The sequence below is a fragment of the Nerophis lumbriciformis genome, linkage group LG16, assembly GCF_033978685.3.
Source record: "Nerophis lumbriciformis linkage group LG16, RoL_Nlum_v2.1, whole genome shotgun sequence".
NCBI lineage: Eukaryota > Metazoa > Chordata > Actinopteri > Syngnathiformes > Syngnathidae > Nerophis > Nerophis lumbriciformis.
This window is the reverse complement of record NC_084563.2, coordinates 45,248,442-45,264,247: the sequence shown is the minus strand read 5'-3', so window position 1 is coordinate 45,264,247 and position 15,806 is coordinate 45,248,442. Positions and strand designations below refer to the sequence as shown.

Sequence of the window (15,806 nt, the reverse complement as noted above, 5' to 3'; positions counted from 1 at the left end):
GATGGCTACCAAAAGCGCCTTATTGCAGTGAAACTTGCCAAGGGACATGTAAGCAAATATTAACATTGCTGTATGTATACTTTTGACCCAGCACATTTGCTCACATTTTCAGTAGACCCATAATAAATTCATAAAAGAAGCAAACTTCATGAATGTTTTTTTGTGACCAACAAGTATGTGCTCCAATCACTCTATCACAAAAAAACAAGAGTTGTAGAAATTATTAGAAACTCATGACAGCCACGACATTATGTTCTTTACAAGTGTATGTCAACTTTTGATCGCGACTGTCAGTGCCTTGCATACACGGACGGTGAAGTAATTTTACAGATTGTACTTGGTAATAGTGGTTTGCCATGTAATGTATGTGTGAGCAAAGCCTGTGTGTGCGTGGGTGAAAGAGACTGCGTATACCTTGGCAATGAAGACTCCAGCATCTAGAACAGCTTTAATGTGTTTTAGCCAACCAGAGTTTTCCAAACCCCAAAGAAAGTCAGTCATTGATGGAGATCGCATCTCGGTCACTGGTTAAGACAAGAGGGACATTTAACCACAGACACAAGCACAATGGCAAATAGTTCAACCTTCCTATATCATAGTTTTATGTTCTATAATTGAAATACATTGGAAAATAGTTTGTCCTACCAAGATACTTTATTTTTTATTGCACCTAAAAGTCATACTTGCCAACCTTGAGACCTCCAATTTCAGGAGGTGGGGGTTGGGGGGTGGGTGCGGGGGGCGTGGTTGGGGGCGTGGTTAAGAGGGGAGGAGTATATTTACAGCTAGAATTCACCAAGTCAAGTATTTCATATATATATATATATATATATATATATATATATATCCCCGCGACCCCGAAGGGAATAAGCGGTAGAAAATGGATGGATGGATGGATATATATATATATATATATATATATGTATGTATATATAAGAAATAATTGACTTTCAGTGAATTCTAGCTATATATATATATATAAAATAAATACTTGAATTTCAGTGTTCATTCATTTACACATATACACACACAACACTCATCTACTCATTGTTGAGTTAAGGGTTGAATTGTCCATCCTTGTTCTATTCTCTGTCACTATCTTTCTAACCATGCTGAACACCCTCTCTGATGATGCATTGCTGTGTGGCACGCACAAAAGTGCTTTCATCAAATGCACTAGATGGCAGTATTGTCCTGTTTAAGAGTGTCACAACATTGCTGTTTACGGCAGATGGACTGCTTTACTGTAGACGTTCTTTATATTGTGGGAAAGCGGACTCAGGTCCGCATGGAGCTGGAGGGGGCGTGGCCTCCAGCTCCGCCTGAATTTCGGGAGAAAATTTGTCCCGGGAGGTTTTCGGGAGAGGCGCTGAATTTCGGGAGTCTCCCGGAAAATCCGTGAGGGTTGGCAAGTATGCTAAAAGTACAAAAAAACTTGTTTACAGTCAACCCGTCCAAGAAACAAAAACACACGACAGGGGGCGACCAGATAGGAAAAGGAAAAACAAGGAGAGAGAGAGAGAGAAAGAGGAAAAAACACTGTATATATTCTATAAAGTGGTACATAGTTCATCCTTCCTATATCCCAGTTTTAGACTCTGTAACTGAAATACATTGGCTAATGGTTCCTCCTTTCTATAGCACTGTCGCCGAAAGGGAAACACTAAGGGTGTAACGGTACGTGTATTTGTATTGAACCGTTTCGGTACGGGGGGTTCGGTTCGGTTGTGTACCGAACGAGTTTCCACACGAACATATAAAGTAGTAGTTCTGCCTGTCTCTGTCAGTACTCCGCAGCACCCAGCATTGTCCCACCCACACAACCATCTGATTGGTTACAAACCCAATCAGCAGTGCGTATTCAGAGTGGTAACAGCCAATCAGCAGTGCGTATTCAGAGCGCATGTAGTCAATGCTTAGCGTTTAGCAGGTAAGCATCAGGCAGCGAACTCTCCCCAAATTATAATAAGCACCTCCCAGTCAACTACTAGTAACATCACTACGAGCCCGTTGACCTTCTAGAAACATAAACGGCAGCTTCAGCTCGCTCGCAGTCCTGGCTTCAGGTGAAGGCTAATTCGCTTTAAGCGTAACGTTAGCTCATTTTGCGGTGTGTGTGTGTGTGTTACGGACAGCAAAGCCCTGTCTGTCTGTTATTTCACTTTACCATTTTCTGTGTTGATTGAGCTGTGTTGAAGCAGCAAAAAAGGACATTATGTCAAATGAAGAGTTTCTCTCCTCTCTGAGCTGCCACCTTACCGTGGTAGAGGAGTTTGCGTGTCCCAATGATCCTAGGAGCTATGTTGTCCGGGGGTTTCTATGCCCCTTGGTAGGGTCTCCCAAGGCAAACTGGTCCTAGGTGAGGGATCAGACAAAGAGCAGCTCGAAGACCTCGATGAAGAACACAAACAAAGGACCCAGATTTCCCTCGCCCGGACGCGGGTCACCGGGGCCCCCCTCTGGAGCCAGGCCCGGAGGTGGGGCACGATGGCGAGCGCCTGGTGGCCGCGCCTGTCCCCATGGGGCCCGGCCGGGCACAGCCCGAAGAGGCAACGTGGGTCCCCCCTCCAATGGGCTCACCACCCATAGCAGGGGCCATAGAGGTCGGGTACAGTGTGAGCTGGGCGGCAGCCGAGGGCAGGGCACTTGGCGGTCCGATCCTCGGCTACATAAGCTGGCTCTTGGGTTGTGGAACGTCACTTCGCTGGGGGGGAAAAAGCCTGAGCTAGTGCGTGAGGTGGAGAAGTTCCGGCTAGATATAGTCGGACTCACTTCGACGCACAGCAAGGGCTCTGGAACCACTTCTCTTGAGAGGGGCTGGACTCTCTTCCACTCTGGCATTGCCGGCAGTGAGAGGCGACGGGCTGGGGTGGCAATTCTTGTTGCCCCTCGGCTCAAAGCCTGCACGTTGGAGTTCAACCCGGTGGACGAGAGGGTAGCCTCCCTCCGCCTTCGGGTGGGGGGACGGGTCCTGACTGTTGTTTGCGCTTACGCGCCAAACGGCAGCTCAGATTACCCACCCTTTTTGGATTCACTCGAGGGAGTACTGGAGAGTGCTCCCCCGGGTGATTCCCTCGTTCTACTGGGGGACTTCAACGCTCATGTTGGCAGCGACAGTGAAACCTGGAGAGGTGTGATTGGGAAGAATGGCCGCCCGGATCTGAACCCGAGTGGTGTTCTGTTATTGGACTTTTGTGCTCGTCACAGATTGTCGATAACAAACACCATGTTCAAACATAAGGGTGTCCATATGTGCACTTGGCACCAGGACACCCTAAGCCGCAGTTCCATGATCGACTTTGTAGTTGTGTCATCGGATTTGCGGTCTCATGTTTTGGACACTCGGGTGAAGAGAGGGGCGGAACTTTCTACCGATCACCACCTGGTGGTGAGTTGGCTGCGATGGTGGGGGAGGATGCCGGACAGACCTGGCAGGCCCAACCGCATTGTGAGGGTTTGCTGGGAACGCCTGGCAGAGTCTCCTGTCAGAGAGAGTTTCAATTCCCACCTCTGGAAGAACTTTGAACATGTCACGAGGGAGGTGCTGGACATTGAGTCCGAGTGGACAATGTTCCGTACCTCTATTGTCGAGGCGGCCGATTGGAGCTGTGGCCGCAAGGTAGTTGGTGCCTGTCGTGGCGGTAATCCTAGAACCCGTTGGTGGACGCCGGCGGTGAGGGATGCTGTCAGGCTGAAGAAGGAGTCCTATCGGGTTCTTTTGGCTCATGGGACTCCTGAGGCAGCAGACAGGTACCGACAGGCCAAGCGGTGTGCGGCTTCAGCGGTCGCGGAGGCAAAAACTCGGACATGGGAGGAGTTCGGGGAGGCCATGGAAAAAGACTTCCGGACGGCTTCGAAGCAATTCTGGACCACCATCCGCCGCCTCAGGAAGGGGAAGCAGTGCAGTGTCAACACCGTGTATGGTGGGGATGGTGCTCTGCTGACCTCGACTGCGGATGTTGTGGATCGGTGGAGGGAATGCTTCGAAGACCTCCTCAATCCTAACAGCACGTCTTCCTATGAGGAAGCAGGGCCTGGGGAATCTGTGGTGGGCTCTCCTATTTCTGGGGCTGAGGTTGCCGAGGTAGTTAAAAAGCTCCTCGGTGGCAAGGCCCCGGGGGTGGATGAGATCCGCCCGGAGTTCCTTAAGGCTCTGGATGTTGTGGGGCTGTCTTGGTTGACAAGACTCTGCAACATCGCGTGGACATCGGGGGCGGTACCTCTGGATTGGCAGACCGGGGTGGTGGTTCCTCTCTTTAAGAAGGGGAACCGGAGGGTGTGTTCCAACTATCGTGGGATCACACTCCTCAGCCTTCCCGGTAAGGTCTATTCAGGTGTACTGGAGAGGAGGCTACGCCGGATAGTCGAACCTCGGATTCAGGAGGAACAGTGTGGTTTTCGTCCTGGTCGTGGAACTGTGGACCAGCTCTATACTCTCGGCAGGGTCCTTGAGGGTGCATGGGAGTTTGCCCAACCAGTCTACATGTGCTTTGTGGACTTGGAGAAGGCATTCGACCGTGTACCCCGGGAAGTCCTGTGGGGAGTGCTCAGAGAGTATGGGGTAACGGACTGTCTTATTGTGGCAGTTCGCTCCCTGTATAATCAGTGTCAGAACTTGGTCTGCATTGCCGGCAGTAAGTCGGACATGTTTCCAGTGAGGGTTGGACTCCGCCAAGGCTGCCCTTTGTCACCGATTCTGTTCATAACCTTTATGGACAGAATTTCTAGGCGCAGTCAGGGCGTTGAGGGGATCTGGTTTGGTGGCTGCAGGATTAGGTCACTGCTATTTGCAGATGATGTGGTCCTGATGGCTTCCTCCGGCCAAGATCTTCAGCTCTCACTGGATCGGTTCGCAGCCGAGTGTGAAGCGACTGGGATGGGAATCAGCACCTCCAAGTCCGAGTCCATGGTTCTCTCCCGGAAAAGGGTGGAGTGCCATCTCCGGGTTGGGGAGGAGATCTTGCCCCAAGTGGAGGAGTTCAAGTACCTCGGAGTCTTGTTCACGAGTGGGGGAAGAGTGGATCGTGAGATCGACAGGCGGCTCGGTGCGGCGTCTTCAGTAATGCGGACGCTGTATCGATCCGTTGTGGTGAAGAAGGAGCTGAGCCGGAAGGCAAAGCTCTCGATTTACCGGTCGATCTACGTTCCCATCCTCACCTATGGTCATGAGCTTTGGGTCATGACCAAAAGGACAAGATCACGGGTACAAGCGGCCGAAATGAGTTTCCTCCGCCGAGTGGCGGGGCTCTCCCTTAGAGATAGGGTGAGAAGCTCTGTCATTCGGGGGGAGCTCAAAGTAAAGCCGCTGCTCCTCCACATCGAGAGGAGCCAGATGAGGTGGTTCGGGCATCTGGTCAGGATGCCACCCGAACGCCTCCCTAGAAAGGTGTTTCGGGCACGTCCGAACGGTAGGAGGCCACGGGGAAGACCCAGGACACGCTGGGAAGACTATCTCTCCCGGCTGGCCTGGGAACGCCTCGGGATCCCCCGGGAGGAGCTGGACGAAGTGGCTGGAGAGAGGGAAGTCTGGGCTTCCCTGCTTAAGCTGCTGCCCCTGCGGCTTATAGTCGGGTGCGGCTTATATATGGAGCAATCTGTATTTTCCCCTAAATTTAGCTGGTGCGGCTTATAGTCAGGTGCGCCTTATAGTCCGGAAATTACGGTAATGATGTAACTGCATCATAAAGCCTACATCAACTCCATGGGGTTCAGGGATGAATAGTCTCTCCTATTGCTATTGTACTAATTTTTCAGCTATAGTTACATTAATCATTCGTAATGGAGCAGCCTAGTTTTGAATGGCAGGGTCCCTGCTATCACATGTTGATAAAAATATAACATTTACATAATTAATCAACTACAAGCTTCCCAAATGTTGTAATAAATTAAGCATGATTAGTTGACTTGAAACTGTTTAAAGGGGAACATTATCACCAGACCTATGTAAGCGTCAATATATACCTTGATGTTGCAGAAAAAAGACCATATTTTTTTTTAACCGATTTCCGAACTCTAAATAGGTGAAGTGAAGTGAAGTGAAGTGAAGTGAAGTGAATTATATTTATATAGCGCTTTTTCTCAAGTGACTCAAAGCGCTTTACATTGTGAAACCCAATATCTAAGTTACATTTAAACCAGTGTGGGTGGCACTGGGAGCAGGTGGGTAAAGTGTCTTGCCCAAGGACACAACGGCAGTGACTAGGATGGCGGAAGCGGGGATCGAACCTGCGACCCTCAAGTTGATGGCACGGCCGCTCTACCAACCGAGCTATACCGTCCCTTGAATTTTGGCGAATTAAACGCCTTTCTAATATTCGCTCTCGGGAAGCAATCCGCCATTTTCTCAAACACATTACAAACACCGAGTCAAATCAGCTCTGTTATTTTCCGTTTTTTCGACTGTTTTCCGTACCTTGGAGACATCATGCCTCGTCGGTGTGTTGTCGGAGGGTGTAACAACACGAACAGGGACGGATTCAAGTTGCACCAGTGGCCCAAAGATGCGAAAGTGGCAAGAAATTGGACGTTTGTTCCGCACACTTTACCGACGAAAGCTATGCTACGACAGAGATGGCAAGAATGTGTGGATATCCTGCGACACTCAAAGCAGATGCATTTCCAACTGGACTGGACAGATCAGCTTTCTGGAAAAGAGAGCGGATGAGGGTATGTCTACAGAATATATTAATTGATGAAAACTGGGCTGTCTGCACTCAAAGTGCATGTTGTTGCCAAATGTATTTCATATGCTGTAAACCTAGTTCATAGTTGTTAGTTTCCTTTAATGCCAAACAAACACATACCAATCGTTGGTTAGAAGGCGATCGCCGAATTCGTCCTCGCTTTCTCCCGTGACGCTAGCTGTCGTGTCGTTTTCGTCGGTTTCGCTTGCATACGGTTCAAACCGATATGGCTCAATAGCTTCAGTTTCTTCTTCAATTTCGTTTTCGCTACCTGCCTCCACACTACAACCATCCGTTTCAATACATGCGTAATCTGTTGAATCGCTTAAGCCGCTGAAATCCGAGTCTGAATCCGAGCTAATGTCGCTATAACTTGCTGTTCTATCCGCCATGTTTGTTTGTGTTGGCATCACTGTGTGACGTCACAGGAAAATGGACGGGTGTATATAACGATGGTTAAAATCAGGCACTTTAAAGCTTTTTTTAGGGATATTGCGTGATGGATAAAATTTTGAAAAAAACTTCGAAAAATAAAATAAGCCACTGGGAACTGATTTTTAATGGTTTTAACCCTTCTGAAATTGTGATAATGTTCCCCTTTAATGTTGCACTTTTTATATGTAGAAGAAAAGTTTTGTCATTTTATTTAATCTGAGCAACAACTTGAGGCAGTTTAATGTTGATTAACGTGGGCAAAATTATTATAGTGTTCCCAATGTTAAAAGGATAAAGCCATTGATTACAAATTTGGTAAATAAATAACCAAAAAATGTATATTTTGTTGTTTTCTTACTGTACCGAAAATTAACCGAACCGTGACCTCTAAACCGAGGTACGCACCGAACCATACTTGCCAACCTTGAGACCTCCGATTTCGGGAGGTGGGGGGTGGGGGGCGTGGTTAAGATATATATATAAGAAATACTTGACTTTCAGTGAATTATAGCTATATATATATATTTTATTACACACATATATATATATATATATATAAATAAAAGAAATACTTGAATTTCAGTGTTCATTTATTTACACATATACACACACATAACACTCATCTACTCATTGTTGAGTTAAGGGTTGAATTGTCCATCCTTGTTCTATTCTCTGTCACTATTTCAGAACACACACATTATACAAATATACATTTTAAAATCAATAAGAAAACGGGAGCTCTAATTTGGGAGTCTGAATTAGGATCAGAAGTTCCTATATAAACATTGCGCACTCACGTCGCCTTTTTGTATTGATTACTGCAGCTGTACACTGGATTCATTCACAAATACAAACTACAACTCACAAACACTTTAGAGTTAGGCTCCACCATCAGAATGTGTACTTAAACTTATAAAGATCACATGGATATTATTCAGTGAGTTGATTCACCAAAACTAACCTGTTATACAGGAGGAAAAAGCACACAGGACGTTTCAATTGTTCACAGACTGGTCGCGCTCATCAGAATGACAAGACACTTCCGGTCTGCAGGTGATAGCATTCAATTGGGAAGAAACGCCCTCCTGCTCCCTACTGACCAATGTGAATACTGATAAATGTGTAATGACAGCTCCAAAAACGAATTCAAACCACAAAATAAAATAAATAAATCAACACAAAAATGTGACATATTACTCGGGTCCGCATGGAGCTGGAGGGGGCGTGGCCTCCAGCTCCGCCTGAATTTCGGGAGATTTTCGGGAGAAAATTTGTCCCGGGAGGTTTTCGGGAGAGGCGCTGAATTTAGGGAGTCTCCCGGAAAATCCGGGAGGGTTGGCAAGTATTCACCGAACCAAAATTTTTGTGTTCCGTTACACCCCTAGGAAACACAAAATCATATTTACCATCAATAATTTTCTGCTGGCTGTTCCTCATCACATGAATGTTTTCTATGCCAATGAAGTGCAGCTTGATGTTGGTGTAGTGGTCCTCGTTCTCATAACCTTTACCAGCAGCTCTGTTCGCCATGGCATTCAGCTGGACACATTTATAGACAAATACAATGCAATAGCAGTATTACAATGTATTTCCTGTCGCTATTTCTCTCCGAAACAGTGCTTCTGTGAGTACAGAGGCTTTACCTTCGGTCTTGTGTCTACCACATAAATGTAGTCACTGCCGGGGTTGGATTTCATCACAGCTTGCAGTATCATCTCATCCTCCTGACAGCGTCCACTAAAGCCTGACAAAGGCTGACTGCACCTGCAAACTGCCGCCTGAAGGGCGACAAAAACCGCCAACAGATGTACCGTCAATATTACAGACCTAGTAACCTATGCATGTCTGAAAGACTGACCAGAGTGTCTTGGTGAAAGTATGTCAGAGCGGGAAATCGTCCTCGGCTCCTGAACCTTGAGCTGCCCACAATGACTGTGGGTGTGGCAGACTTGGGAACAAACAGCTCCGAGGGATATGTTTCACATATCTGGGATGAGACGTATACACATAGAGAAATAAGCATTCTCTTTTTTCCATTCAGCTGACTCATGGTGAAAATGCTCCAAGGTTGTTTGTTGCATGTTCTCATTGTTGTACAAAACCCAAAACCAGTGAAGTTGATTCGTGAATAAAAACAGAATACAATGATTTGCAAATCATTTTCAACTTATATTCAATTGAATAGACTGCAAAGACAAAGATACTTAATGTTCGAAGTGAGAAATTAACATTTTTTTTTGCAAATAATCATTAACTTAGAATTGAATGGCAGCAACATATTGCAAAAAAGTTGGCACAGGGGAATTTTTACCACTGTGTTACATGGCCTTTCCTTTCAATGGGAGACAGGTTTGGACTACAGGCAGGCCAGTCTAGTACCCGCACTCTTTTACTATGAAGCCACGCTGTTGTAACACGTGGCTTGGCATTGTCTTGCTGAAATAAGCAGGGGCGTCCATGATAACGTTGCTTGGATGGCAACATATGTTGCTCCAAAACCTGTATGTACCTTTCAGCATTAATAGTGCCTTCACAGATGTGTAAGTTACCCATGTCTTGGGCACTAATACACCCCCATACCATCACATATGCTGGCTTTTGAACTTTGTGCCTATAACAATCCGGATGGTTCTTTTCCTTTTTGGTTCGGAGGACACGACGTCCACAGTGTCCAAAAACAATTTGACATGTGGACTCATCAGACCACAGAACACTTTTCCACTTTGCAGCAGTCCATCTTAAATGAGCTCGGGCCCAGCGAAGCCGGCGGCGTTTCTGGGTGTTGTTGATAAATGGCTTTGGCTTTGCATAGTGTGTGTGAAGTGAAGTGAATTTTATTTATATAGCGCTTTTTCTCTAGTGACTCAAAGCGCTTTACATAGTGAAACCCAATATCTAAGTTACATTTAAACCAGTGTGGGTGGCACTGGGAGCAGGTGGGTAAAGTGTCTTGCCCAAGGACACAACGGCAGTGACTAGGATGGCGGAAGCGGGGATCGAACCTGCAACCCTCAAGTTGCTGGCACGGCCACTCTACCAACCGAGCTATACCGCCTCAAGTATAGTACAGTTTTAACTTGCACTTACAGATGTAGCAACAAACTGTAGTTACTGACAGTGGTTTTCTGAAGTGTTCCTGAGCCCATGTGGTGATATCCTTTACACACTGATGTCGCTTTTTGATGCAGTACCGCCTGAGGGATCGAAGGTCCGTAATATCATCGCTTACGTGCAGTGATTTCTCCAGATTCTCTGAACATTTTGATGATATTACAGACCGTAAATGGTGACATCCCTAAATTCCTTGCAATAGCTGGTTGAGAAATGTTGTTCTTAAACTGTTGGGACAATTTGCTCACGCATTTGTTCACAAAGTGGTGACCCTCGCCCCATCCTTGTTTGTGAATGACTGAACATTTCATGGAAGCTGCTTTTATACCCAATCATGGCACCCACCTGTTCCCAATTAGCCTGTTCACCTGTGGGCTGTTCCAAATAAGTGTTTGATGAGCGTTGCTAAACTTTCTCAGTCTTTTTTGCCACTCGTGCCAGCTTTTTTGAAACATGTTGCAGGCATCAAATTACAAATGAGCTAAAATTTGCAAAAAATAACAACGTTTTCCAGTTTGGACGTTAAGTATCTTGTCTTTGCAGTCTATTCAATTGAATATAGGTTGAGAAGGATTAGCGAATCATTGTATTCTGTTTTTAATTACCATTTAAGTGCCAACTTCACTGGTTTTGGGTTTTGTACATATTCACTGATGACTCATGTGAAACAAATTGAACAGTATTAATGTACACATTGCAATGTCACCATAACGGTAGCGATGCTGGTTTTAATGTAAATCTATTACAAGTAAACCAACTGACCCTGTATTCGCTGTTGGCTGCTGTAGCAAGCCACAGGTTATTAGGAACACCCATTCTTTTGTAGTCAGCCATGAGGTCTATGAAGTTCCATGACTCTTCCCTTTCTTCCTTGTTCACATTGGGATTAGAGGACAGACAGTACAGCTCACTGTACTTTTCTGAAAAGAGAAAATATGCACTTTTTTTTCTTCTAATATTGCAAATTTTTGTAATTTTTTTTTTACAAATAATATTATGTTTAATTCTTTAAATTGTGTAGATTGAGAGTATTTTGGTTTGTTGTGTCAAAAAAAAATAAAAAATTGTTCCTGCTTCATTCCACATGTATCAGGTGTGAATTACAAAATAACAATTAATCTCTTTTAAATAAAAAAAATGTATGGATACAAGTATGGAATACCATTTTCCCCCCTTCATGAAACAATGTTGGTGACAATGCAAACAGAGATTTAGCCCCTCAAATATGAACAAACCTGGTCGTGACAACCTCAACAATGAGGAATGGATATCGAAACAGTCTTTCTCCTGCGGAATCAGAAGCTGGAAGATCCTGAAGTCTTTGCAATGCAGGATAAGGTGACTACCTGCTGGGGTGGTAGGCAACCTCTCCACACTACTCACCATGCTGTGCAATACCTGAAACACATACACATTTCTTACATGTACTTTCCTAATTATTACCGTTTTGATGAATATCTGAGGTCCGAGAGCCAGCTCCAGCGCGTAGTGCCCAAGACCAGCACAGGCCAAAAGTTTGGACACACCTTCTCATTCAATGGGTTTTCTTTATTTTCATGACTATTTACATTGTAGATTGTCACTGAAGGCATCAAAACTATGAATGAACACATGTGGAGTTATGCACTTAACAAAAAAAGGTGAAATAACTGAAAACATGTTTTATATTCTAGTTTCTTCAAAATAGCCACCCTTTGCTCTGATTACTGCTTTGCACACTCTTGGCATTCTCTCGATGAGCTTCAAGAGGTAGTCACCTGAAATGGTTTTCACCTCACAGCTGTCATAGTTTTGATGCCTTCAGTGACAATCTACAAGGTGAATAGTCATGAAAATAACGAAAACACATTGAAATGAGAAGGTGTGTCAACACTTTTGGCCTGTACTGTATTTACTAGTTAAAATGCTTAAAAAAGGAAAACATATGTGTGCTTGTATCACATAAGGATTGTGAATGATAAGTCAAAATTCCCCCCCCAAAAAGGGCAGTTCCTTTTTAAGCGTAAGAGAGACTTTTAAGACTTTTAAGCGTAAGAGAGACAAAGCAATTACAAACCCTGAATTAAATGTAGTACAGTACTCGCAGGTCATGGGAGCAATACTTTACAAACGTTTTACCCAGATTTCCTTGGATGCCTCAGGGTGCTTCTCCATAAACATGGTGTGTGTCGCAGAAAGGTAGAGTGTCCCAACTCTGGCCTTTCTCTGGCCCAGAGAACGATCCAAAAGATGCACATTTTCCACCTTAAAAAAGTACACACAAACGCACAAAGTCAGGGAATAGCTTTTTTTTAAAGTTTTTTTTAAAACTCAAGTCTTGAACCGTCATCCAATTAATAGCTTTAGAAAATGTCTTGTCTGGTAGTACAGTGGATACAAATACTGCATCCTAGAAGTTTTTGGGGATACCAGTTCTTCCTCTATTTGTTATGCTTTAGGTTACAGGCAAAAATTTGGGTTACGAGCCTCCCAAAAACACCAAAACATCTGGTCTTACTCGCTATCACTCGCATTTCCTATAATTAGAAATGGACATAACTCGGATTTTCCAACCATAAGAACAAAGAAAGTGAGTATGAAGGACAGAATAAGTGGATAATATTCTTTGAATTGAAGAAAATAAATTATGAAAAACGTGTGTGGTTGACTTGGTGGAGCAGTTTGAGCGTAGCACTGATGGTCTGCACCATATCGAAGCAGAATGAGTCGAATAGATAATACCCTAACGGCTGACATGCATCCATGAAAATATGGAGTAGCTGCTGGTGGTGTTTTTGACGAAGCAGCAACTCGAATGAGATACCGCAGAATGTTGCTTTCCAAGGTAAATGCTGTATATAATCATTACCGTATTTTTCGGACTATAAGACGCAATTAAAATCCTTTGCTTTTCTCAAAACTCGACAGTACACCTTATTACACGGTGCGTCTAATGTACGGAATAATTGTGGTTGTGCTTACCAACCTCGATGCTATTTTTTTTGATACATGGTGAAATGATAAGCGTGACCAGTAGATGGCAGACACAAATAAGAGATACGTGTAGACTGCAACATGATGGCAGTCACATATAAGAGATACGTGTAGACCAGGTGTCCCCAAACTTTTTGACTCGGGGGTTTCTTGGGTTGAAACAATTTGGCCGGGGCCCGGGCTGTGTGTGTATATTAAGTTAAAGTTAAAGTTAAAGCGCCAATGATTGTCACACACGAAATTATTCTCTGCATTTGACCCATATATATATATATATATTATGTATATATATGTATGTATAATATCCCAAAAATCAACATGAATGGGACTGATTATATATATACATATATATATATACATATATATATATATATATATATATATACACACATACATACTGTATATATATATATACATAAACACACATGTTTTTATACACACACACACACACACACACACACGTATACATATATACATACATATATACAGGTATACACACACACATGTATTTATATACACACACATACATACATATATATATATATATGCACACACACACATACATACACATATATATACATACACAATCACATACATATATATATATATATATATATATATATATACATATATATATATATATACACATATACATATATATATATATATATATATATATATATATATATATATATATATATATATATATGTGTGTGTGTGTGTAATATATATATATATATATATATACATATATATATTGTGTGTGTGTAATATATATATATATATATATATATATATATATATATATATATATATATATATATATATATAAAACAAGGGCAGTGGATGACATGGGAAGGAGTAGAGAAGAGGAAGATCTCCTGGAAAGAGCTGTGGGAGATGGAGGCATTTAGGGCAAGCTTTACCATCAGGGCTGCCTACAATGTCCTGCCTTCTCCAAAAAACCTCAGCCAGTGGTATGGTGAAGACCCCACATGCCCTCTGTGTCCGAGTCCAGCAACACTGAAGCACATCCTGGTGGGCTGCAAGACCAGCCTCACCCAAGGCCGTTACACCTGGCGGCACAACCAGGTGCTAAAGTGTCTTGCAGCAGTGCTGGAAAGTCGACGGACAAGTGTCAATGCCCTTCCTCCCCCGTCATCCCGTTGGCAAGCAACAACATTTGTCCGGGAGGGCGAGGGTCAAGCCATCCTCACCCCCACAAGACCAGACACCGGACAGTTAGGCGGGGCACGGGACTGGAAACTGCTGGCAGACCTGGGCCAGAGACTCTGCTTCCCAGTTGAGATTGCGTCCACCAACCTGCGGCCAGATCTTGTTCTGTGGTCAGCTTCGCTCAGGCTCGTGTACATCATAGAGCTCACGATGCCCTGGGAGAGTGCAATGGAGGAGGCCTACGAGCGCAAGAAGTTGAGGTACACTGAGCTTGCAGCCGATGCGCAACAACAAGGCTGGAAAGCGAGGGTACGCCCAGTGGAAGTAGGCTGCAGAGGGTTCGTGGCCACCTCAACATCCAGGCTCCTCAGGGAAATGGGAGTGCGAGGGAAGGCCCACCGGCAGGCAGTGAAAGACCTCTCAAAAGCCGCTGAAAAGGGGAGTCAGTGGCTGTGGGTCAAGCGAAGGGACTCCACCTGGGCTTTCAAGTGAGTGATGGCATCTAGGGAGTGATCCTGGGACGCTGGGACTCACTGCTGAACCCTCTGGAGGTGTCGTGGGCCTATCAGCGAAACACTGAGGAAGGGGGTTGCCCACTTGATAACCCAGAGGATGCCTTCACTCACTTGACCATCCCACAAAGTCGCATAGGTGTCTCAAGTATGCATTAGGGGATTGTAAAATCTAGTCCTACACAACAGATCTATATATATATACACACACACACAGGTAAAAGCCAGTAAATTAGAATATTTTGAAAAACTTGATTTATTTCAGTAATTGCATTCAAAAGGTGTAACTTGTACATTATATTTATTCATTGCACACAGACTGATGCATTCAAATGTTTATTTCATTTAATTTTGATGATTTGAAGTGGCAACAAATGAAAATCCAAAATTCCGTGTGTCACAAAATTAGAATATTACTTAAGGCTAATACAAAAAAGGGATTTTTAGAAATGTTGGCCAACTGAAAAGTATGAAAATGAAAAATATGAGCATGTACAATACTCAATACTTGGTTGGAGCTCCTTTTGCCTCAATTACTGCGTTAATGCGGCGTGGCATGGAGTCGATGAGTTTCTGGCACTGCTCAGGTGTTATGAGAGCCCAGGTTGCTCTGATAGTGGCCTTCAACTCTTCTGCGTTTTTGGGTCTGGCATTCTGGATCTTCCTTTTCACAATACCCCACAGATTTTCTATGGGGCTAAGGTCAGGGGAGTTGGCGGGCCAATTTAGAACAGAAATACCATGGTCCGTAAACCAGGCACGGGTAGATTTTGCGCTGTGTGCAGGCGCCAAGTCCTGTTGGAACTTGAAATCTCCATCTCCATAGAGCAGGTCAGCAGCAAGAAGCATGAAGTGCTCTAAAACTTGCTGGTAGACGGCTGCGTTGACCCTGGAGCTCAGGAAACAGAGTGGACCG

At 44.4% G+C, this 15,806-nt stretch overlaps 1 protein-coding gene across 5 annotated transcripts in view; it reads right to left on the bottom strand.

The window, feature by feature from the left end:
- LOC133617291 (phosphatidylinositol-3-phosphate phosphatase MTMR7-like) overlaps positions 1 to 15,806 on the bottom strand; it is a 72,990-nt gene that overhangs the window by 26,707 nt on the left and 30,477 nt on the right. For all 5 annotated transcript variants that reach the window (XR_009816969.2, XR_009816968.2, XM_061977218.2 and 2 more), the window contains exons 2-8: positions 12,348 to 12,473; positions 11,465 to 11,627; positions 10,992 to 11,149; positions 8,977 to 9,105; positions 8,762 to 8,896; positions 8,525 to 8,657; positions 415 to 524 (exon numbers count right to left, since the gene is read on the bottom strand). Coding sequence is in view for 3 of the 5 variants with exons in the window: in XM_061977218.2 (XP_061833202.2) it covers positions 415 to 524; positions 8,525 to 8,657; positions 8,762 to 8,896; positions 8,977 to 9,105; positions 10,992 to 11,149; positions 11,465 to 11,627; positions 12,348 to 12,473 (954 nt within the window). In the remaining 2 variants the exon portion in view is untranslated. The remainder of the gene's footprint in view (positions 1 to 414; positions 525 to 8,524; positions 8,658 to 8,761; positions 8,897 to 8,976; positions 9,106 to 10,991; positions 11,150 to 11,464; positions 11,628 to 12,347; positions 12,474 to 15,806) is intronic.